The 25,875-nt window shown below is 43.2% G+C and overlaps 1 protein-coding gene across 1 annotated transcript in view; it reads right to left on the reverse strand.

Annotated features, from left to right (window-relative positions):
- Positions 1-416: 416 nt before the first annotated feature.
- The window catches only part of LOC137385033 (protein phosphatase 1 regulatory subunit 7-like), a 45,343-nt gene continuing 19,884 nt past the window's right edge, over positions 417-25,875 (reverse strand). The window contains exon 9 of the mRNA XM_068059779.1: positions 417-979. Within this exon, the coding sequence (XP_067915880.1) occupies positions 911-979 (69 nt within the window). The 3' untranslated portion in view covers positions 417-910. The remainder of the gene's footprint in view (positions 980-25,875) is intronic.

The raw sequence follows: 25,875 nt of genomic DNA on the forward strand, positions 1-25,875 counted from the left end.
CCAAGAACGCAAGAAATAGGAGTGGGAGTAGACCATATGGCCAGACAGGCCTGCTCCGTCTTTCAATTCAGTCATGGCAGATCTTGGGCTTCAATTCCACTTTCCCACTCACTCCCCATATTCCTTGATTCCCTAACAGGCCAAAAATCTATCTATCCCAGCCTTAAATGTATTCAACGATGGAGCATCCACAACTCTCTGGGTAAAGAATTCCAAAGATTCACAACCCTTTGAGTGAAATTATTTCTCCTCGTCTCAATCCTAAATGATCGACCCCTTATCCTGAGACTGTGCCCTCATGTTTTAGATTCCCCGACCAGCAGAAATAACCTCTCAGCGTCTACCCTATCCAGCCCATTCAGAATCTTGTATATTTCAATGAGCTTGCCTCTCATTCTTCTAAACTCCAGAGAATATAAGCCCAATTTAACCGCCTCTCACCCAGGGACCAGTCTAGTGACCTTCGCTGTACTGCCTCCAACACAAGTATATCCTTCCTTAAATATGCAAATAATTAACCAGCAGAGCATGACTTTATTTTAGGTCCATTTTGCTTTGTCAGTGACAGGAATCACTTCAGACACAGATGCCCAATCCATGGCACCATCCACAAGTTGATGGTAAGGAATTAAACAGTCCAATGAATATATTCAGGGTAATTTTGATGCATTCTTCAGTGTTCTCATGAGAACCCAAAGGCACAGCTTGTAAATCAGAAGTCGAGTAGTAATCAGTCGCAGGTTTCCTGGATCAGCTCTAAACCTCCAAAGCAGCTGGAAACGGTTACAAATGAGCACATAGATTTGAAAAAAAATTGGGGATGGGGGATTTCAGAAAAGATTTTATCCTCTAGGCCTCCTGCCTTTATAGATGGTTTCCTGATGCTTTCCAGGACCGCAGCGCCTCTCTGTCAGGTATTGCTTGACTGAGGTGCTTGGGGATATGGATTTGAAAGGAGCCACGCTGCAGTCTGAATCACCTGTAAAACAGTCAAAAAAAGTAAAGCATTTAAATTAATTTAAAATTGTAGACTGATGCAGCACAGAATAGGCCACTCAGCCCATCATGCCTGTGCTTTTAATCTGCTTTTTTTCTTCTTTTGCTTTTGCCACCCCTCCTCCACCCCCCTTCCCCATCTCCTGTTGGGGCATCATGAGAACCAGGAGCCCTCTGGTATCTCCTCCAGTTGGGCACATTTCATTTATGAGATCTTCACTCTCCTCTAATTTTGGCCTCTTGAGCATCCTGTATTTTTATCGCTCTACCATTGGCAGCTGTGCCTTCAACTGCCTAGACCCTGAGCTCTGGAATTCCCTCCCTAAACCTCTCCGCCTCTCTCTCCTCATAGAGTCATAGAGTTATACAGCACAGAAACAGGCCCTTCGGCCCATCGTGTCTGTGCCGGCCATCAAGCACCTAACTATTCTAGTCCCATTTTCCAGCACTTGGCCTGTAGCCTTGTATGCTATGGCATTTTAAGTGCTCATCTAAATACTTCTTTAATGTTGTGAGGGTTCCTGCCTCTACCACCCCTTCAGGCAGTGAATTCCAGATTCCAACCACCCTCTGGATGAAAATCTTTTTCCTCAATCCCCTCTAAACCTCCTGCCCCTTACCATAAATCTATGCCCTCCTTTAAGATACTCCTTAAAACCTATCTATTTGACCAAGTCCTAATGTCTCTTGGCCATGTGAGCCGCATGGAAGATGGCAGGATCCCCAAAGACACATTGTACAGCGAGCTCGCCACTGGTATCAGACCCACCGGCCGTCCATGTCTCCGCTATAAAGACGTCTGCAAACGCGAAATGAAATCGTGTGACATTGATCACAAGTCGTGGGAGTCAGTTGCCAGCATTCGCCAGAGCTGGCGGGCAGCCATAAAGACGGGGCTAAATTGTGGCGAGTCGAAGAGACTTAGTAGTTGGCAGGAAAAAAGACAGAGGCGTAAGGGGAGAGCCAACTGTGCAACAGCCCCGACAAACAAATTTCTCTGCAGCACCTGTGGAAGAGCCTGTCACTCCAGAATTGGCCCTTATAGCCACTCCAGGCGCTGCTTCACAAACCACTGACCACCTCCAGGCGCGTATCCATTGTCTCTCGAGATAAGGAGGCCCAAAAGAAAAAGAAAGAAAGAATGTCTCTTTATGAGGCTTGGTGTCAATTTCTTTTGATAATGCTGTTGTGAAGCACCTTGGGACATTTTATTATGTTAAAGGTGCTACATAAATGCAAGTTGTTGTTGCTATGTGAGACTGACATTCACACACATGGGGCTGAATTCTATAAGCCCGCTGCCAATTTGGTGAAAAACACGCCAAAGAGCCGCCGCATTTTCAAGCGCAGCGGCTCACTAAAATAGCTGGTGCAGGCTGCCCGCCCCCCACCAATCACCTCGAGGCGGTGGGCTGTCCGTCCCCGGCAATGGTGTCAGCTATCTGTGCGCAGGCACTGACGCCATTTTTAAAGAGCAAATTTACTTACCGGCAAATTTAAATATTTAAAGAAAGATTAAATGAAAGTAAATAAAGACATCTCTTTTGCCCCTCTCCCACCCCCCCATAACAATTAAATTAATTATTTGCCCTTCCCCCCCCCAAACACCTTTATCATCTCCCCCTGCAATGCACAAACTTTAAACTATAACCCTTCCCACCATCCCCTACACCCATGACTTTAATTTGACCCCGTTCCCCACACCCTCCACACCTGCACTGAGAAACTTACCTCCTCCTCCTCCCCGCCAGTGTTGTGCCTTGTTTCCCCGGACGGGGATCCAAAGGTGCGGCAGTGCCAGGGTGATGATTGCGGTGGGATATCAGGAGGCGACAGGGAAGTAATTAATGCAGGCATTTTAATTTATTTAAATATTTAAATTGTGGTCCCGCCACCAAACAGTGGTGGACCCGCCACAAGGCCTCGCCGCCACCGGCTGGGTCTTGCTGGTGTCAAGATCTGTGGCGGGCCTCATCCGGGGCTAAAGGTCCCCCCACCAAGCTGAACTGAGGGGCTGGATCCATGGGAAACCCCTCGAACTGTATCGGAGAAATTTTGTGTGCTGTAAATGTAAAAATGTATACGGCATGACAATGAAATGGAAGGGTTGTGAGGCAACTCATGATTGTATAGAAGGTAACTGATCACCTTTGCACTGTCTGTATTCTTTGACTTGATGCTGTTTTAAACTGTTTGGGAATGTAATTTTTACAGATTTTTATGAATAAAGTATATTTTGGAAATAAAAAAAAATCTTCAGGCCTCCCCCGCCACGGATCCCGATGCCAAGGGCTCCTTAAAATCCAGCCCACGATCTCAATACTTACACCAAAGTATACAGGGTGAGGGAGGGCACCTAATCAGCATAAGGTTGGCAGGTTACTACACCACTTCAGGGCACACCTCAGTCATCTAATTGCCTAGAAAAAGGCGAGGCCAAGAGCAGACAGTAGGCAAGGGTGATCTGTGAGTCTGAGAGCAACATAGGAGAAAAATCTCAAAGTGACACTATAGCACAGGAGGAGCAGTGGGATAAGTTACAGGTAAATATTTGATTGAATCCACCTATAACTTAAACGAGATCAAGTAATTAGTTTTAAAGAAAATTAAAATATAAGCTAAGTTGATTAAATACATAAATTTTGATTAATTAAATAAACAAAAGAAGGTTAGATAAAGATGGCAGTGCAGGTGATGTGCCGCAACTGCGGCATGTGGGAGTTTGTGGAGATAATTGCAAACTTGGACAACCCCATCTGCAGTAAGTGACTGCATTTCAAGTAACTTCAGCTCAGAGTTATTGAGCTGGAGTCTGAGATGCAGACATTGCAAGGTATCAGGGAGGGAGTTACCTGGGCACTTTGATCCTGGAGAGAGTCACATCTCTTACATTAAGTGGTGCTACTGGTCTGGTTCGTGGTCAGGGACAGGAGAGTGTTGCTGCAAGTTAGGCAGATAAAGGGCCCCAGGTGCAGTCAGAAAATACAATCACAGCTTACAATATTGACAAGACAACCAGAATTATTCAATGCCATTAAATTAGATAATCATCACTATGCAAGTTTCATTATCCAATGTCCTGTTTGCTAATCCTAGCTGCAAATATATTTAGCTCATAAGTGCTTTAAAATTTAACCAAATATTTCTACCTGTCTATTTGATTAAGAACAATCTTGAAGGAGGAACGGAGTGCCTTTACTTAATTCAGAGCTTGCATTTATATGGCACATTCAATGTAGTAAATTGCCCCAAGGCACATCACAGGAGCAATCAAACAAAACTTGGCATTGAGCCACATAAGGGGCATTAGGTGACCAAAACCTTGGTCAAAGAAGTAGGCTCAAAGGGGTGTCTTAAAAAGGAGAGGTGGAGAGGTTTATAGAGGAATAACAGAGCTCAGAGCCTTGACAACCAAAGGCACAGCTGCCAATGATGGAGCATTTAAAATAAGGAATGTGCAAGAGGCCAAAATTGGGCAGCCAAAGGCATTTCATTATATAAATGACTGCAATTAATTGTGTGAAAAATTGTAATTTTGCACACAAGGTCCTACCATGCTTCACTGCTGGAGGAGCCTTGGCCTTTCCCTTATCTGGCAGGTTTTTGTTGCCTGTGTGGATAAGGGCAAAGTCTGCAGTGTGGATGAGCAAACTGACCATGGCACCATGTAGAGTAGGTCACTCAAGTGGCGGGAGTGAAAAGTAATGTTTCAATGGTAGGGGAAAATATAGTCGGGGGATCGGTATTGTTCTTTGCAGCTCGTTCAGGTGTTCCAAAGGTTGTGTTACTGCCTGGTGCCAGAGTTATGGACATTTCCTCATGGCTGGAGAATAACTTGGAGTGGGAAGGGGAAGTTCCAGCTGTCATGATCCACGTAGCAACCAACGACATAGGTAGAACTAGGAATGACGTTCTGCTGAGAGTTTGAGGAGCTAGGATCAGAATTGAATCGCAGAACCCCATAGGTAATAATCTTCAGATTATTACCTGAGCCATGCAAACTGGCACAGGCAAACAGATTAGAAGATTAAATCTGTAGCTGAAAGAATGATGTGGAAGGAACTGGCACCAGCACAGGGAAAGAGGAAGCTGTTCCATTGGGATGGACTCCACTTAAACTGGCTGGGGTCAGTGCCTTGGCAAATCAAATAACTAGGCCATTAGATAGCACTTTAAACTAATGATGGTGGGTGGGAGGATTCAGGAAAAGGTAACTTCAAAAGCAGTAACTGTGTTAATTGCAGAATTTCCACTATTAACACTCTCTCTGGACGAATGGTTTATCTTTCACCACAAGCAGTAACACAATCTTTGCCTTTGTCCCAGGACAGCTTTGTTATTTAATCTCTTCTGCCCTCTGCCCTGCACACACCTCCACTTTTGTTCTCTTCCCCACCATCACACCAACACCCCCACCCCCTCCCCACCACCCCCTTCACTTGCTTAAAACCTAATTCTTTTCTAACCTTTACCAGTTCTGCCGAAAGGTCACAGAACTAAACGTTAACTCTGCTTCTCTCTCCACAGATGCATTTCCAGCACTTTCTGTTTTTATTTCACTAAATCAGTGTTTAACATAGTAACAAGAAAGTAAGTTAATAAAATTATTCTTCTCATTTAAAGCTTGTTCACAAAAATGTACATGTTTTTGTTATTTTGATTAGAAGTAAGATAAATTTCTAATACCTTTATCTTTCTAAAATTTGCTCACCGGCCCCTATGTAGGGAAAATTGGTAATGTAGCCCTTCATGGGTAAAGGTTGGACACCCCGATCTAGCATCAATTGCCATTTTCGGAAGAAAGTTCCAAACTTCTACCACCTTTTGTGTGTAGAATTGTTTCCTAATTTCACTCTTAAAAGATCTGGCTCTAATTTTTAGACTTTGTTCCCTAGTCCTAGATTTCCCAACCAGCAGAAATAGTGGGCTGGATTTTACCTTAGGCGGACGGGAATTCGCCACTGACGTTCCCGGGTCCCTGGGCTTTACATTTCCCGAGGCGGGACTTCCACCAGCTTGAGGGAGGAAGTCCCGCCTCAGTGAGCTGCCGGCCAATCAGTGGGCTGGCAGCTCTTAATTCCAGCAGCGCCACCAGGAGTGGTGGCCAATGCTGGGACTGCAGCACAGCCGACCAGATGGATCCAGGAATGAAGGTAAGTTGGGCATGCCTCACCAGGGGGATTGGTCATGCCCTGGTAAGTCTAGGGTGTTTGTTTTGGGGGGGGGGTGGTCTTGGGTCCCGGAAGTGGCTTGGGAGGCGGGAGCGGCCCTCAATTGGGCACCCTGTGCCCAACTGCCATGGCACATCCCCAGCTCGCGGAAAGGCCAGCAGCTATCGCTAGGCGGCCTTTCACGTCCCCAGAACGGCCGCTTGCCACGGGTAAAGTACCTGTGGAGGCAGGCAAGGGCCCTTAGGTTGCCATTAAGTGGCCACTTAAGGGCCTTAATTGGCCTCAGGTGGGCGGGTGGTTCCCCCCCACCCCGCCCCCGCTCGACCGCCTTCAAGTTGGCCGGAGGCGGGAGTGGGGCGGGAAGGCTTCTCGGAGCCTCCCGCTCAATTTTAACACCGCCCCCATCTGCCTCCATGCCAGCATCCGACCCGCTGGGGCTGCGTAAAATTCAGCCCAGTATCTCTTTATCTACTCTATCTGTTCCCCTTAATATATTGACAACTAAGATCAAACCAACCCTTAACTTACTAAATTCCAGGGAATACAACCCTAGTTTGTGTAATCTCTCCTCATAATTTAACCTATGGAGTTCTAGTGTCATTCTGGTGAACCTATGTTGCTCCCTCCAAGGCCAATATATCCTTCCGAAGATGTGGTGCCCAGAACTGCTCACACTATTCCAGGTGTGGTCTAAACAGGATTTGTATAGCTGAAGCATGAATCTTACTCCCATGTATTCTATTCCTCTATTTATAAAGCCCAGCATTCCATTTGTCTTTTTGATTATTTTCTGTACCTATTCATGACATTTTCATGATCTATTTACTTTGACCCCCAAGTCTCTTTCAACCTCCAATGTTTCTAGTTTTTCACCATTTAGAAAGTACCCTGTTATATACTTTTTAGGTCCAAAGTTGATGACCCACATTTGCCTACATTGGGATTCCTTTGCCACAGTTTTGCCCATTCACTTAAATCTACCAATGTCTCTTTTATGCTTCCTTCTACAATGCTTACAATGCTGCCTATCTTTGTGTTCATCAGCAAATTTGGATATGTGGCTTTCTATTCCATCATCTAAGTCCTTAATAAATACAGCGAATAGTTAAGGCCCCAATACAGATCCTTACAGGACACCAAGGGCCAGATTTTGAAAGGGCCATGGAGTCAGGACCTGGTGGTCTAGACGCTATTTTTAAATCGCGGTCCTGGAGGTCATCTCTGGCACCCACGCCTCCGGGACAATCTGCAATTTTTCATGTGAGGGCATTGGGGAGGGAACAGGGAAGCTACTCGCCTCCAATTACGGGGCCATTAAGCTTCTTCAGGAGCTCATTAAGGAGGTGGGGGGTCCACACCACGATTTTCAAAGAGCCATCCGGTGATACAAAACCAATTTACTGCATGATAGTACACAGCTGTCGGGCTCGCAGCAGGCAGGAGAATAACTTTGTTGTTTGAGGAAGAATTTTTTTCAGGATCTTGCACTGGGTCCATTGCAGGACATTTTATTTTCATTATTGGAACTGCTGCCTCACCTGTTCATTCTGCTGTCCCTCTGAGGGGCTGTCGGCTCTCCTCGGCAAGGCAGCAGTGGGACACATCATGGATGCCACTTGCCTTTGCCTCTGGTTCCAGGCATGCAGTTCCCACCTCCTGCAGAAGCTCAACACAACTAATTTGGCCCTGAGCTCACCTCCTGGCCAATTAGAGCATTACCATTTGTCGCAAGAGCAATGCAGCTGAGTTGTGGGGCCGAGATCCAGAAATCGTCCGGGCATCATGTTCCCAATCCCGTTTTGAAAATCCAGCCCCAATAGTCACACCCTGCCAATTAGAGTGCCTGCCCATTATCCCTACTCACTTTCTCCTGCCACTTAGCCAATTTCCTAACCAGGGCAATAATTTGCCTTCAATTCCATGAACTTCAACTTTAGCTAACAGTTTGTTAAGAGGGACTTTATCAAATTCTTTCTAGAAATTCATGGAGCAAGATTTATTTTCTCATGCTTTATCAATTTCTTGATCATCCTTTGCTCAATTCTACAATCCTCCCAATCCTCAGGCTTACTACTCTTTTTGGTAACATTATAAGCCTCGTCCTTTAATTTAACACTATCGTGAACTTCTCTTGTAGCCATGGTTGGACCACTTTTCCTGTGGGGTTTTTATTCCTTAAGGGAATGTATATCATTATAAAATATGAATTAATTCTTTAAATGTTATAATATCTTTTAATATAGTTTCCCAATATACCTTAGTCAATTTTCCACTCATACCTACTTAGTTTACTCATGGGATTGGGGACAATGGGGACATTAGCATGGATTGAAGATTGATTAATGGACAGAAGGGAATAAAAAGCTCATTTTTGGATTGGCATGCTGTAACTAGTGAAGTACCACAAGGATCAGTATTGGGCTTCAGCTATTTACAATCTATATCAATGACTTAGATGAGGGGACTGAGTGTAATGCATCTAAATTTGCTGACAGTAGAAAATTAGGTGGGAAAGTAAGCTGTGAGGAGTATGCAAAGTGGCTGCAAAGGAATATAGACAGATTAAGTGATTGGGCAGGAACTTGGCAGGTGGAATTTAATGTGGAGAAGTGTGAAGTTATCCACTTTGGTAGAAAAGATAGAAAAGCAGAATATGTTTTAAAGGGTGAGAGACTGGGAAATGTAAGTATTCGGAGGGACCTGGGTGTCCTTGTCTTCCAGCGCAAAGAGTTGTCCACCACCGAATGTTGCAGACTGGCACATTCCAAGGTCCAGGACTACGTGCTGAGGGACGCACTAAAGCTTGGGGCAGCCGCAGCAAAGGCTCAATGGGGAAAGACCACAGTGTAAGGTCCCCCCCACCAAGCTGAACTGAGGGGCTGGATCCATGGGAAACCCCTCGAACTGTATCGTTGATATTTTCATTTGCTGTAAATGTAAAACTGTAATTGGCATGACAATAGTGAAATGGAAGGGTTGTGAAGAAACTCATGATAGTATAGAAGGAAACTGATCTCCCTTGCAATGTTTGTATTTTTTGGTACTGTTTGAAACTGTTTGGCAATATAATTTTTGCAGATTTTTATGAATAAAGTATATTTTGGAAATAAAAAAAAAAGTATTCAGAGGGACCTGGGTGTCCTTGTGCGTGAATCACAGAAAGTTAACATGCAGATACAGTAAGTAATTAGGAAAGTAAATGGTATGTTAGCCTTTATTACAAAGGGATTGGAGTACACCAGCAAAGAGGTCTTACTGCAATTATATAGGGTCTTGGTGAGATCACACCTGGAGTACTGTGTACAGTTTTGGTCTCCTTACCTGAGGAAGGATAACTTGCAATGGAGGTTCACTAGTCTAATTCCTGGCATGAGGGGATTGTCCTATGAGCAGAGATTGAATAGACTATGCTTATATTCCCTACAGTTTAGAGGAGTAAGAGGTGATCTCATTGAAACAAATAAAATTCTTAAGGGGCTTAACAAGGGAGAGGCTGGGAAGATGTTTCCCCTGGCTAGGGAATCTCGAACTAGGGATTACAGATTCAGAAGAAGTGGCCGGCTATTTAGGAATGAGATGAAGAGAAATTTTGTCACTCAAAAGGTTGTGAATCTTTGGAATTCTCTACCCAGAGGTCTGTGGATCCTGAGTAATTGAGTATATTCAAGACATAGATTAATAAATATTTGGATAATAAGGGAACCAAGGAAAATGGGGATAGTGCGTGAAGGTGGAGCTGACATCAAAGATCAGCTATGATCTTATTGAATGGCAGAGCAGGTTTGAAGGGCCATAAGGCCTACTCCTGCTCCTACTTCTTATGTTCTTAGAAGTTTGCAAAAAGTGGTTCCAAGTCATCCATTAGACCATCTATGAATCTGTGATACTTAACTTTGAATCATTTTATTCATAATACATCATTACTTGTATTGCTTTTTAATAGCACCTTTCACATCAAAACATCTCAAAACAATAAATTACTCCACACAATAAATTACTCTTGAAGTGCAGTCCTACTGGTTTTAGGTAAATGCTTGAGATGGCTTGGCCATGTGAGCCGCATGGAAGATGGCAGGATCCCCAAAGACACATTGTACAGCGAGCTCGCCACTGGTATCAGACCCACCGGCCGTCCATGTCTCCGTTATAAAGACGTCTGCAAACGCGACATGAAATCGTGTGACATTGATCACAAGTCGTGGGAGTCAGTTGCCAGCATTCGCCAGAGCTGGCGGGCAGCCATAAAGACAGGGCTAAATTGTGGCGAGTCGAAGAGACTTAGTAGTTGGCAGGAAAAAAGACAGAGGCGCAAGGGGAGAGCCAACTGTGCAACAGCCCCAACAAACAAATTTCTCTGCAGCACCTGTGGAAGAGCCTGTCACTCCAGAATTGGCCTTTATAGCCACTCCAGGCGCTGCTTCACAAACCACTGACCACCTCCAGGCGCGTATCCATTGTCTCTCGAGATAAGGAGGCCCAAAAGAAACTATCCATTCTGTGCTGATAATGTCCCAGAATCAGACGATGCCATGAGAGACCCAAAGCATCCTCCTAACACCAAAATTTAACCGCCACTCGAAAGCTGGTCAGTTCTGTAATTGCTGGGTCGAGAGTGACATAGAAACCAACAGTATAACTCAAGTCTGCCAATGGCATATTGCAGTATGCAGGTATATGTCTACTGTTACCAATAGAATAACTAGCCTCTGTAAATATATTGTGTATTCCATGACTTTAGAGTTTCGCAAATAATCTAGAAAGTGAAAACAGTACTTTTACTAACAGTATAACCGTATGATTTCTTGTATTCAATTAAACAGTTTTTCCAGTCTGTTAATGGCTGAGAATAGTTTTGAGAAGGAGTGAGATCAAAGCAAACATGCCGCAACACACCAGTCCCAAAGGACCATTGAACAGGTCAAGTGGAAAAAAAGCAAAGTGTGAAATGATCTGGACAGAAGTGTGCTAATGTTGTATGCATGAGTGATTGGGTGTCTGTGCAAGGCTATGCCTTTGGGAAAGAACTACCCGAAGTAACCCTCCCATGTTCTCTCCTTATTACAAATAGGTCAAAAGAATCACAACAATTAACATTCCAGGAAGTCTTTCTGGCCAGGTGTTCAGTCGGACTGAGACGCAAAAATATTTATCAAAGAAGAAAATAAGGCAGGTGAAGAGAAGTTGGGACATAGTCGAATGGTAATTGTGAGGGGCTCTTTTTGCACCTTTGGATAATGCTGCTTTGGGAAATTCTGGAGTTTCACCCAGACAGTAAATAGGCTTGAGCTGCTGCTAAGCCTGTATCTCTGGGAAGTGGAAACTAACCCATGGGCTATATGCAACCCAAACACCCTGGCAGTCTAGACCATGATATCCAAGCAACTTAATTCCATTTGTGCTCATATTTCTTACTTGCAAGTTTGACCACTTTGATTTTTTTGGAGGTTTGAAAAGGGTTGCACTGTCACCCATTGATAAATCCTAAACCAGAACACTGGTCTGCTGTTATCTGTAGTTTGACATTTATAAATTAATGGGAATCTTGATACATGGCCTGTGCTAACAGCAGCTCACAAAAAGAAAAGCTTGGGCACTATTAACTAACAAGTAAAGTAACATAACCCATGTTCACTAAAAAATGTACTCTTTAGTATAACTGGAGCCAGGGCAGTTGTGCTAAATATGAAGCATTTCTGTGTAAGATGGTTTTGCCTCTTTTAATTCTGCCGTGGTACATAAGAGGTTAACAAGATCACTCCCATAGACATCATGTGCCAGTTCAACATGACACAATTGTTACAAACTTTAATTGGCTTGCCTGTTGCCCAAATGAGAGGCCAAGCCATTCTATTCACATACAAACATCTTGTCGAATTTGTTCAAATAAGCATTTGATTGGCAGTTGTTTTGAAGTGTGACAGTTATTTAAATCTGCTTGCTCACAATCACTTAATTGAAGATATTTATCCACCAATTTTCTATAAAGCAGAAAATCTGTCTGTAACCTTTGAAGAGTGAGAAGAAAAGAACCATTACAGCAGAATATTACTTATAATCATCATTTTGCAAATTATTCATTGTTAGTTGTAGCTCAGTGAGTAGCATTCTCCTCTGAGGCAGAAGATTGCGTGTTCAAGTCCCACTCCAGAGACTTAAGCACTAGATCTAGTGTGAGATGTTAAACTGAGGCCCCATCTGCCCTCTCATGTGGATGTAAAAGACCCTGTAGCTACTATTTCAAGGAAGAGCAGGGAGCTGTCCTGGTCAATATTTATCCCTCAATGAACATCACAAAAACTGGTGATCATGTTGATTTCACATTGCTGTTTGTGGCAGCTTGCTGTGTACAAATTGGCTGTCATATTGCCTATATACAACACTGATCACATTTCTAAAGTACTTCATTGCCCGTATTGTGTTTTGACACAATCTGAGGTCACGAAAGGTGCTATATAAATGCGAGTCTTTCTACTACACAATGAACTACTGTAAATATATGCATATTCGGTTACTCCTACCAATTACAAGTTAATTTACTGTTCAATAAATTTGGTTAACAATTGAAGACTAAATCAAAGTCTAATCTAGAGTTACTCCACCGCCTTTCAAAGATAAGAGCAATCACTTGAAAGCATTGGATTATACCAATTGTTATGATAAATTGAAAAGGATTCTCTATTCATTTCCTGGGCATGCTACAAATTTACCTAAATATCTAGAAAAATGAAAACACTCTCTGGGGCATAGAGAATTAAGGCATACCTAGAAAATAAGTTTGAAATATGGAAGGCAATGATATCTAGAGCAAGTACAGTAAAGAGACCCCAAATATGTAAAAAGGGCATCAGGCCAGTGCTCTGTCAGCCGGAGATTTTAGGTCACTTGTTTATCTCTTCCCAGTTTAGGATTTTCTCCTTTAGGGCCCCAGAACATTATAGAATTTTCAGCTAAAAAGCATTTTTTTTTAAACAAATCCTACACCATATATTGTTGATTTTCCTCTGTGTGCTATTTTCAGCATATTCATTTATGTCACTCTCCTCAGGTGCTTTGCTAACTTCTTCTGCCAGTAACACTCCATCCATACTCAACAGAAGGCATTTTGAGTGATTTTTGTGTTAAGGTGTGTCATTTTGGTGACTTTTTCAGCCAAAATCAGCGAAGAGGATTTAAGCCTCCTCATTGGGCAGAACATGATGAGAAGGGTCAGAGAGATAGCTGGTGTAGCAAAAGGAAAGGTCACTTCTGGACTCAGGTTAAGGAATCTGCATGAAATTCTGTTCTTCAAATATTAACAGAAGGATGCTTAACTCGTTGGCATGAAATTGCTTTAGCCATCACTTTAACAGCAGCAATAATCTATCGTTGACCATCTTTGCTAAAATAACATATGAACATACAAACATACGAATTAGGAGCAGGAGTAGGCCACTTGGCCCTTCGAGCCTGCTCCTCCATTCAGTAAGTTCATGGCTGAACTGATTACTCCACATTTCCACCTACCCCCGATAACCTTCCACCCTCTTGCTTAACAAGAATCTATCTACCTCTGCCTTAAAAATATTCAAAGACTCTGCTTCCACCACCTTTTGAGGAAGAGAGTTCCAAAGACTTACGACCCTCAGAGAAAAAATTACTCCTCACCTAGGTCTTAAATGGCCGACCTCTTATTTTTAAATGGTGACTCCTAATTCTAGATTCTCCCACAAGGGGAAACATCTTTTCCACATCCACCCTGTCAAGACCCCTCAGGATTTTATATGTTTCAATCAAGTCGTCTCTTACTCTTCTAAATTCCAGCGGATACAAGCCTAGCCTGTCCAATCTTTCCTCATAAGACAGCCCGCCCATTCTAGCTATAAGTCTAGTAAACCTTCTCTGTACTGCCTCCAACACATTTACATCCTTCCTTAAATAAGGAGACCAGTACTGTACACAATACTCCAGATGTGGTCTCACCAATGCCCTGTATGGCTGAAGCATAACCTCCCTACTTTTGCATTCAATTCCCCTCACGATAAACAATAACATTCTATTAGCTTTCCTAATTACGTGCTGTACCTGCATACTTGCGATTCATGAATTCCATATAAGTACATTAGTCAAAAGGATAGCATTGGTCTTTTCTGTTCCTGAACATTCCTACGAACATTCTTTTCAACCTTGCCTTGCATATTTTTGACCTGATCTTTCTGATATAAAATATCACGTTATATTGTAATGGAGGATTTGTTCCTTAGATTGACAAAATAACTGAAGGATACTGCATATTCCAAGCTAATACAATGTTCATCATGGTACAGTTAGCACTCAGCTTATTTTAAGTTACATATACAGAAGAGTAACAGATGCCTGGCAGTGTGTTACAGAGGATGAGAGATAGTTGATACCAGGCATGCTGCTGGTGCATGTTGCGTGTTGGATACCTGTTCAGCAACAATGTGCTTGGTCCTGGTCAGGTTCAGGATGCAAACTGCAACACTGTAGGAGGCTATGTGACACATGTACCAGAGGACTGTACATTAGTAAAATGATTCAGGTTTTATAAACAGGGACACACAGAGTACAAGAGCTAAAGATCAATTTGGACAAGCAATGGTTAATTCACAATTACAGTGCTTGTGCAGTTTGAGCACCTCGTGATGTAAAGACAGAGAGTGTAGATTCACTAGAATGGTGTCAGGAATGGGGGACGATTGTTCTGAGGAGAGAATGGGACTATTTCCACAAGAGCAGAGATGGCTAAAAGATTTAACAGAAGATTTCAAAATTTTGATGGGATTTTCAAAGAGTTGGAACAGATAAATGGGCCAAATGGTCTCCTCTGATGTGTACTATTCTATGATTGATAGAGGAAAAAGGGAAAGAGACCAAGCGCAGACTGGGTGACCGCTTTGCGGAACATCTCCGCTCAGTCCGCAAGCAGGACCCTGAGCTTCCGGTTGCTTGCCATTTCAACACTCCCCCCTGCTCTCATGCTCACATCTCTGTCCTGGGATTGCTGCAGTGTTCCAGTGAACATCAACGCAAGCTCGAGGAACAGCATCTCATCTACCGATTAGGCACACTACAGCCTGCCGGACTGAACATTGAGTTCAATAATTTCAGAGCATGACAGCCCCCCACTTTACTTTCATTTTTAGTCATTTTTAGTTATTTTTTCTTCCTTTTTTTTGCATTACTTTTTACATTTTTTGCATTTATTTCATTTCATCTTAGTTTGTTCAGTTTGCTTACCCACTGTTTTTTTCAGGTTGTTTTTCTTCAGGTTTGCACTTGCTGATGTTCTATATTCAGTATATTCACACCTAATCTGTACTAATGCTTTGTCTTTCAAAACACCATTAACATATTGTTTGCCTTTGCTCCGTGACCTTTTGGTCAGCTATGTGGCCTGGTCCAATCTGCACCTTCTCCTTTGTTATCTCTTGCCCAACCCCCACCTCACTTGTTTATAATCTGTGACTTTTCTAATATTTGTCAGTTCCGAAGAAGGGTCACTGACCCGAAACGTTAACTCTGCTTCTCTTTCCACAGATGCTGCCAGACCTGCGGAGTGAATCCAGCATTTCTTGTTTTTGTTAAAGATTATTTTCTCTGGTTGGAGAGTCAATGACAAGGGGCTATCAATTTAAAATTGTCACTGAGAAATTTTTCTTTATGCTGAGAATAGTGAGAGCATTTGCCACAGTTGAGATAGAGCTCATTGCAGCTTTTAAGGGATCAGTAGAAGAAGCAAAAGAAGATACAGGGCAATAGGAGTGGAAGTGGGGCAGTAGGATTAGTTTTGGATTGCTGTAACCAGCACAGACATGGGTTGAATGGCCTTCTTCTGTGCTGCAAACATGTACTGCTCTGTGGGGGTAGGATGTGTTCACTTTGACTACACCTTTGGAACTCACTGCACAAGAGGAGGAGGTGGATCTGTATCAGGGAGGAGGGATGGAGCCACATGTACTGTGGTCTTTCCTGTATTATCTCTGCAGTTTTTACTAGAAGTGCTGATGACAAATGGCATTTTAGCTGAGATCATCCAGCAGGAACTGCACCTTCAACGTCTATATGTCTGGCCAATGCCTAAACTAATGGAATTATTGGGTGAACTGAAGATCATTTCCACCTACGTTCATTCATGAACAAGATGTTTGGTGTTGTAATCACAGTTACATAATGAAGGATTAAATAGGCCAAGAGACAAATATCATAAAACTTCCTTTTTTATAACCAGGCCATATAAAAATTCCATTCCAAGAATAATTTCAGTTCACAAATGTCTTAACAAACCAATTAACGAGAGTGATGCCTAGGGGTACAGGCAGTGGCTGAGATTTACAGAACTATTAATAGGATGCTGGCAGTAGAATTGATCTGAATGATCTCTTGCTGCACCGAGCTGCCAAGACCTGCATGTTTAAGGTAAATTTATTCCATATCCATAATTGAAACTATTCAGTTACTGTTGGAGCTGGAAGGAAAATTTACTGGCAACAAAATTAAAAGCAAAATCTTTTTCAAGGTTTCCTGAATGTAGTCCCTCTTTCAATCTCCTCTCCTGGGAAAACAGCAAGAATTGCAGGGGCCGTATTACCAATATGGAGACAGCACCTGGACATAGTGCAGAAATTCATCCAAGGCCGAAGCCTACACGTTACGACCAAATAAAAGTATGGTTCTTGCATGCTAGGTGGATTGTGGGTTAGTATTAGGGCGGCACAGTGGCGCAGTGGTTAGCACTACAGCCTCACAGCTCCAGGGACCCGGGTTCGATTCTGGGTACTGCCTGTGTGGAGTTTGCAAGTTCTCCCTGTGTCTGCGTGGGTTTTCTCCGGGTGCTCCGGTTTCCTCCCACAAGCCAAAAGACTTGCAGGTTGGTAGGTAAATTGGCCATTATAAATTGTCACTAGTATAGGTAGGTGGTAGGGAAATATAGGGACAGGTGGGGATGTTTGGTAGGAATATGGGATTAGTGTAGGATTAGTATAAATGGGTGGTTGATGGTCGGCACAGACTCGTTGGGCCGAAGGGCCTGTTTCAGTGATGTATATCTAATCTAAAAAAAAAAAATCTAATCTATTCAGTCCTTGCACCTCAGGTACCTTTGTTTGAAACCAATCTGAAAAGAAACTTTCAATATCCATTTTTCAAATGAAATATTAAATTGTAATGCCTCATCTGTGCTTTCAGGAGGATGTAACACTATTTCAAAGAAGTGCAGGGAGTTCTCCCCCAGTGCCCTGACTAATTTATCCCTCAACCAACGAAACCAAAAAACAGATTATCTGGTCATTATCACATTGCTGTTTGTGGGAGCTTGCTGTGCACAAATTGGCTGCTGCTTTATCGACATTACAACAATGTCTACACAACAAAAGTACTTCACTGGCTGTAAAGCACTTTGGGATGTCCTGAGATCATGAAAGACACGTTAGAAATGGAAGTCTTTCTTTCTTTAACACTGGTGCAGTTGGAGGTGTTCATCTGAAGTTATGGCTGAGTAGAAAGAACTTTGCTCTCCATCTAAGCTCTTCCTTGGTGCCGGGTGAGGAAATTGAAACAAAAACAGAAAATAGTGGAAACGCTTAACAGATCAGGCAGCATTGGAAGAGGAAAGTTAACATTATAGATACAACCCTTTGTCCAAACAGACCTGATGAAGGCTTATACCTGAAATGTGCTGCTTGATCTGCTGAATCATTACAGCATTTTAAGTATTTCTTTCTGCTATAGAGTACCTGGGAGTGCAGGATTCTCCAGTATCAGCCATGGCTCATTTGGTAGCACTCTTACTTCTGAATTAGAAGGTTATGAGTTCAAGTCCCACTCCAGAGACTTCAGCACAAAAACATAGGCTGATACTCCAGTGTTGGAATTACCAGCTTTCAGATGAGACATTAAATCAAGAGCCATCTTCTCTCTCAGGTAGATATAAAAGATCCCATGGCACTATTCTGAAGAACAGCAGGAGAGTTATATCTGGTATCTTGGCCAATAATTATCCCTCAATTAATATCACAAAGAACAGATTATCTGCTCAGTATTACATTACTGTTTCTGGAAGCATGCCATGTGAAAATTGGCTGCCACATGACCTACAGTACAACACTTGAAAAGTACTTCACTGGCTGTAAAGCGCTTTCGGACATCCTGAGGTTATAGAAGGTGCTATATAAATGCAATTCTTTCTAGTGTTATAAATATTCCATTCCCCAGTACTGATGTCCTTCACTTTGATGAACACAAAATTGATCATACAGTCAATCTGATATCGAGACTTCTGATGAAAGGTCACAGACCTGAAACGTTAACTCTACTTCTCTCTCCACAGATGCTGCCTGACCTGCTGAATATTTCCAGCACTTTCTGTTTTTATTATTTATGATATGAGGCTTGTTGCCATCTCATACTCTAGCTCTGAGGAGTTAAGGAGTTTCCATTGTTTTGACGTTCTCACACTATGGAATCCCTTATCTCCTCAGTCTTCCCTTCCTACTGCAATAAAACCCTAGCCTGATTATCACCAAACTACTACCTCTTAATTTATTTAAACTTCCTTTCAACTCAGTTTGACCTTGGTGATATCCTGCGCTATAGGTGTTTCAACTGGTTTCTATAAAATGAATGAAAATATAAATAAATCTAAATTTTTTAACTCATTGCTGATGGTAGGGTACCTTGTCTGCTATCAACACAGGTCAGAAAATTGCATGTGCTGCCCACCATTTTGTGATACATAACAATAGTTACTACATGTCAAAGTAACTTATTGTGTGAAGTATTTGGAGTCACTGTGGCATGCTATGGTGCTATCTACATTCCAGCATGACTAGACTCTAAAGAATGGAATGGTTGAAGGGTTTTGATAAAGGGAATAATGAGGTGGGAGGAGGGTCAGTAATCAAAAGATACTGATTTAAGATTATTGGTAAAAGAACCAGAGGGGAGACGAGGAGAATTTTTTAATGCATCAAGTTGTTATGATGTAACATGCACTGCCTGAAAGGTGGTGGAAGCAGATTCAGTAGTAGTTTTCAAAAGGAAATTGGATAAATACTTGAAAAGGAAAAATATGCAGGGCAATGGGAGAGAGCAGGGAGTGGGACTAATTCAATAGTTTTTTCAAAGAGGCAAAGGCACAAAGGGCTGAATGACCGCTTCCCGTGCTGTGTAATTCTATGACTGGTCCCAGGAGTATCCCATTTATGATCTCTTTCCAATTTGAAAGGTTCCCTTTATGACTATTCTGTTTCCTCTTTCAAAGCAACAATCTATTCAATGCCATCCTGTACCCTCACAAAAGCACTCTATAGATTAAAAGATACTACAGATGATGGCTCGACTGAAATCTGCCATGCTTTCCTTGTTCTTTTAATGTTTGCTATATACTGGGTCTTGACTTCCACTACAATTGTCATTTGTTGTCAAATACAATAGATCGAGACAAATAAATGCCTTATCCATCTGTAGGCCTCCTACAGAGCCCATCACAACCCATTAATAAGCCATCCTCATCCTCTTAACCTACTCTTAGATGTTATGAACTCAATGGTAGTTGTTAAAGTTATAATGTTCTTATCAAAAAATATGAAAGGAACTGAAAAAAAGTAACTGACAAGTGTCCAGGAACATTGTTACCTTGATGTAAGGCTCAAATACCAGGTGATCGTAAAAGATCCCGTGACACTAATTTGAAGAAAAGCAGGAGAGTTCTCCCTGGTGTCCTGGTCAACATTTATTCCCTCAAATAACAACACTTAAAGAAAAGATTATCTGGTCCTAACCTCATTGCTGTTTATGGGACCTTGCTGTGCACATATTGGCTGCCTCGTTTCCTACACTATAACAGTGACTACATTTTAAAAGTACTTAAATAAAAACAAAGTGCTGGAAATACTCAGCAGGTCAGGCAGCATCTGTGGAGAGAGAAGCAGAGTTAACATTTCAGATCTGTGACCTTTCATCAGAACTGGCAAAGGTTAGAGGTTAACGTTTCAGGTCTGTGACCTCTTTTTTTTGTGTTAATGTTTCAGGTCTGCTTCCACAGATGCTGCCTGACCTGCTGAGTATTTCCAGCACTTTGTTTTTATTTCATATTTCCAGCATCTGCAATATTTTGCTTTTATTTCAAAAGTACACCATTGGCTGTAAAATACTTTGGGATGTCCTGAGGTTGTGAAAGGTGCTAGATAAACGCAAGTTTTTCTTTCTTTCTAGGAAGGTGAGTAAGAAATCGTTTCATTATACAGTATGCTGTGTTTTACAGAGATGAAGAATTGAGGGATATGGTGAGAGCATGGATAGGTTGGGCTTGATGGCCTTTAGAGTTTCAATACAACAGCAGCTAGTTATAAACAAACACTCCCTAATTTAGTGCAGTTATAGAAACGATTCAAAAATGTGTAAAATTAATTTACAATTATAAATGATGAATCACATTTCTACAAATTCCTAAACAATCAGAAGGTGTGGTTTCCTACTGAATGTTAGATTCCTCTGTGCACCTGGGCAATAATCGGCATATTACTGGACACTATTTTTGGAAGTGCTTCAGACACAGTCCTGTGCCTCAGGGGACAGGTAATATATTTTCACAATAAAGTACCTCAGGAGCTGCTAGTCCTGTGATGTTTCAAGCTACAAAAATTCTAGTCGTTGTCAAATTTCTCTTATTAAATACTCATGATGAAAAATCTCTTTTTATGCACTCATTGTGAATGTTAGCGTTGGAAACAGGATAGTTCCCACCCAGTGCTCCCAAACTCAGCATAGGACAGAATAGCTGCAAACTAAAGCTGCCTTTTGTTTATCCAACTTTTGGCAGTCTCAATCCAGTTCTTAGTGAGCACCAGCTCAGAGAACTGAACTTCTGTTCAGCACTAAGAGATGCCACAAGGTCAGTGGAAATGTCAAACCTGGTGTCATACGAGTCCTTCTGAGATAGGGACTGGAGAATGTTGTTTGGGGATTGTAGCAGAAGCTATGTTCTCTACTTCATTGTATGACCTGGGAGTGTTTGATGCTAATGCCTGAAATGGGGAAAGTGCCTCAAGGGCGACTATCATCTCGATGAACAGAGAAATTCTCAGAAATAAAAACAATGACTTGCAGCATATTTTAGGCAGTATTTCTGTTCATCTAATACGGAAGTTTAGTGCCATGCCTCTGTCACTATTTAATATGGTGGATGGTAGTCCTAGAAAAAAGCATGAAGGTGGAAAATTCTTGACATAAAAGATACTTATGCCACGTTGAATTCTGTGACTGCAGTAGTTCCTGACCACCCTCTGACTTTTGGTGGTTCTTCTGTAGCTGTATCAATGAAAACTTTTGAAAGAGCAGGTTAGGCATTGACACTGTAAATGCTTCGCCATACACCAGTCAACCATGAAAGTGGATAAAGTGAAACCAGAACTGCCCCAAACCTACAATTTCAGGTCAGGCAATTTTATGAATTGCTTTCTTTGTGGGGAACCTCACCTGTTAGAAGCACAATTGGAAATTTACACACGTATTGCTTGAAACATCACAAGATTTTCCTCAAGCTGTATCATTGGCTCAGTCCCCAGGCTATGTCACTGGCCCACACCCCAGGCTACTTCACTGGGCCAGCTCCCAGGCTATGTCACTGGCCCAGTCCTCAGGCTCTGTCACTAGACCGGTTCCCAGGACATGTCAGTAATCCAGATACCAACCTACGTCACTGGAACAGTCCCCAGGTTTTGTAACTGAACCAGACCCCAGGTTATATCACTAAACCAGTCCCCGGGCTATGTCACTGAGCCAGACCCCAGGCTATATCACTGGACCAGTTCCCAGGCGTTGTCACTGACCCAGACCCCAGGTTATATCGCTGACCCAGACCCCAGGCTATATCACTGGACCAGTCCCCAAGCTATATCACTGGACCAGTTCCCAAGCTATGTCACTGGACCAGACCCCAGGCTATATCACTGGACCAGTTCCCAGGCTATATCGCTGACCCAGACCCCAGGCTATATCGCTGATCCAGACCCTAGGCTATGTCACTGCACCAGACCCCAGGCTATATCACTGGACCATTCCCCAAGCTATGTCACTGGACCAGACCCCAAGCTATGTCACTGGACCAGACCCCAAGCTATGTCACTGGACCAGTTCCCAGGCTATATCACTGGACCAGTTCCCAGGCTATATCGCTGATCCAGACCCCAGGCTATGTAACAGGACCAGACCCCAGGCTATATCACTGGACCAGACCCCAAGCTATGTCACTGGACCAGATCCCAGACTATATCACTGGACCAGTCCCCAGGCTATATCACTGGACCAGTCCCCAAGCTATGTCACTGGACCAGACCCCAGGCTATGTCACTGGACCAGTCCCCAGGCTACATCGCTGACCCAGACCTCAGGCTATGTCACTGGACTAGTCCCCAGGCTATGTCACTGAGACAGACCCAAACCCAGTCTGCAGACTATTCCACTGGCCCTTTTGCTATGCTACTTTTGGGATCTGTTCCCTCCATTCTGGGCTCTGTTCAGCTTCAATATAGAATAGAAATGGGAGGGAAAACATTTTTGCAGAATATTCCTCCAAGTTTCTGATTACAAAGAGGTTTATCAGAGGTGAATGTGTGAGCTAAGGACTTCTGATCCTCATTTGTGCTCATTCCTTAGAAAGTTCATAAGTACTGAAGGCCTCAGGCTCTGTCAGCACGATTTTTGAAGTTGATAAATATTCTGGATGAATCGATGTGTCTAATTAGCCATTTATTAAATTTAACGTGCAAGCAGTGAACAGAAAATGCACAGGTAAAGGCAGGAATCAGCAGCATCAATGCGGCACCAATATAGATACAACATTCAGCTCCCAGCAGGTAAAAGGTCTCAGCACATGTGAAACAAATTAGATCAGAAGATGAAGAATATCATTCAGCCCACGTAAGATAAGTCATTAGAAAAGCTTACAAACCATCCATCACACCTTCCAAACGTTTATTAAATAACCCAGGGTTTGATTCCTAACTATCCTACACAGATTCCATTCCAGGCACCAACCACATTTGCATGAATTGCGGCACATTGTTCCTAAATTTGTCTCTCACTACCTTGACCCTTTGTTATCATGTTCTGCTGGCATAACCTCCATAATTGCCCCATAAACTTGAACTCATCCAAAACTCTGCTGCGCCATCCTAACTTGCACCAAGTCCCAGTCCCCTATCACCCCTGAGCCCATTGACCTCCATTGGCTCCCAGGCCGGCAACACCTCAGTTTTAAAATTCTCATCCTTGCTTTCAAATCCACCCACGGTCTTGCCACTCACTGGGCTGAATTTTAAAAGCCAGCTGCCGAAATAGGCGGCGGGCGAGAAAAATGGCGGCCCGCACACACAAGGCGCACATCATGGAACCGCCGCGATTCCAAATGTAGCGGCTCATTAGCATGGCTAGGGCGGCCACCACCCCCAATGACGTGGAAGATGTGGGGCGGGTTGTCCCAGCAATGGCATCCGGTGCCACTGCGCAGCCACTGGCGCATTTTTAAAGCACTTAGAGCCCTAAATGACAAGTGAAATTTTTAAAGAGACCGGTAAATTAAAGTAAATAAAAATGAATAAAAAAGTCTTCCCAGGCCCTCTCCCACCCCCACCCCCCAATATCAAACATGTCACTCATGCCCTTCCCCACATCGAAATACTTACCCTGATAATATGACCATTCCCCCCCCCCACCCCATCAAAGTTCAGAACCTTTGTCCTTTACTCCTTGTCATCGCCCCCTCGAGCAATCAGGTAAGTTTGACCCCACTGCCCCCAACCCCCGCACTGAGAAAAGTACCTCCTCCCCCTTCCCCACAGGTGTTGTGCCTCGTTTCCCTGGACGGGGATTCGAAGGCGCGACATTGCCGACCTCTAGGATGAAGATCGGTGTGGCAAATCAGGAGGCGAGGGGACCTTCATTAATTCAGTTAGGTTAATTTATTTACATATTGAAATTGTGGTCCCGTCACTGAGTGGCGGGGGGTGGGGGGGCCACTATGAAGCCTCACCGCCTCCGTTGAGATGAGGCCAGACCCTGCCAGCGTTGGGGTCGGTGGCGAGCCTCATCCGTAGCGATCATCATGCTCGCCTCCCCCCACCCCCCGCCACCATTCCTGGCGTCGGGGACCCTATAAAATCCAGCCCAGTATCCCTGTAACCTCCTCCAGTCCTACAACCCTCTGAGATCTCTGTGCTCCTCCAATTCTGGTCTTTTATATAGTCCTGATTTTAATTACTCCACCATTGGCAGCCTTACCATCAGCTGCCTGGGCCCCAGGCTCTGGAATTCCCTCCCTAAGCCTCTCAGCCTTTCCTCCTTGAAGACACTTCTTAAAACTCTTTGACCAAGTTCTTGATTATTTGTCCTAGTGCCTCCTTATGTGGCTCAGTGTCAAATGTTGTTTCATAATTGTTCCTGTGAAGTGCCTTGGGACATTTTATTACATTAAAGGTGTTATATAAATGCAAGTTGTTGTCATACTGCCAAGGGACTGGCTTCCTTCGAAAGGGTGGTGGATGTAAACTATAGGAATTCGGTGGAGAGGTTCATAAAATGGTGCAATGATAATTCTCTTAAATTGAGCGAAAATAACAGGAAAGAACAAGATATAGACTTTAGGAAAAAGTCAGTTCATGATATTGTTCCCATGAAGATTCATGATGTGGACATTGAAATAGTCACCAATCACAAGTATATAGGTTTCAAAGTGGATGATAAGTTGAATTGGGGGAACAATGTAAATATGTGGTGGCCAAGGGACATACACGATTATACTACCTCAGAAAGTTAAAATCCTTTTGAGTAGATTCCACAATCATGAAACTCTTCTATACGACTGTAGTTGAGAGTGCAATCCTTTTTGGATGTCTCTCCTTGTACTGTTGTCTTAGGAATGGAGGTTCTTTAAGGGTACAGAGATTGTTGAACCAGACAGGAAGGGTATTTGGTGAGCAGATCTTTCATGACGAAATCTGATCTCGAAGAATTTTGACAAAAGTAAAGAAAGTTATGAATAGTGAGAATCACCCTTTGTCTTGGGGAAATCGAGATGCCACACTGGTGGGGAGGGGGAAGGAGGTAAGTTTATCAGTGCCGGGGGGTTGATATGGGGTCAAATACAAGTAATGGGTGTAGGGAATGGAGGAAAGGGTTGAACCTTAAACTTTGTGCAGTTTGTGAGAGGTGGTGGGGGGATGGAGGGGGGGGCGGAAGGTCAGATGTTAAATGTATGTGTTTGGGGGGGTGGAGGGCAAATAGTTAATGTAATTGTTATTGGGGGGTGGGTACGGGGAGTTGGAACTTTAATTAATTTTAGTGCGGGGGGGGGTCATTTTTAAATTGAAATATCCCAGCAGCGCTGGCTGCCATTTAAAAATGGTATCAGCGCCTGCGCACTGGCAGCTGACGCCGTTGCCGGGGATGGACAGCCTGCTCCCTCCACGTGATTGGGGAGGGCGGGCTGCCCCGGCTTGAGATTGCAGCAGCTCTTTGGCATGTGGCCCGCATGGGCGAGATCAGCGGTGGGATCATAAAATCCAGCCCATTGACTGATTATGTTAACGTACTGGAATTAGATTTTAACATATATAAATCAAGTTAGTTTTTTTTGATAAACTCATTTTTTGTTATTATTCATATGTAATATATTAATGAATGAGAAATGTACCCAAAATTAACTTCCATATGG

The sequence above is a fragment of the Heterodontus francisci genome, chromosome 27 (genome assembly GCF_036365525.1).
Source record: "Heterodontus francisci isolate sHetFra1 chromosome 27, sHetFra1.hap1, whole genome shotgun sequence".
Taxonomy (NCBI): domain Eukaryota; kingdom Metazoa; phylum Chordata; class Chondrichthyes; order Heterodontiformes; family Heterodontidae; genus Heterodontus; species Heterodontus francisci.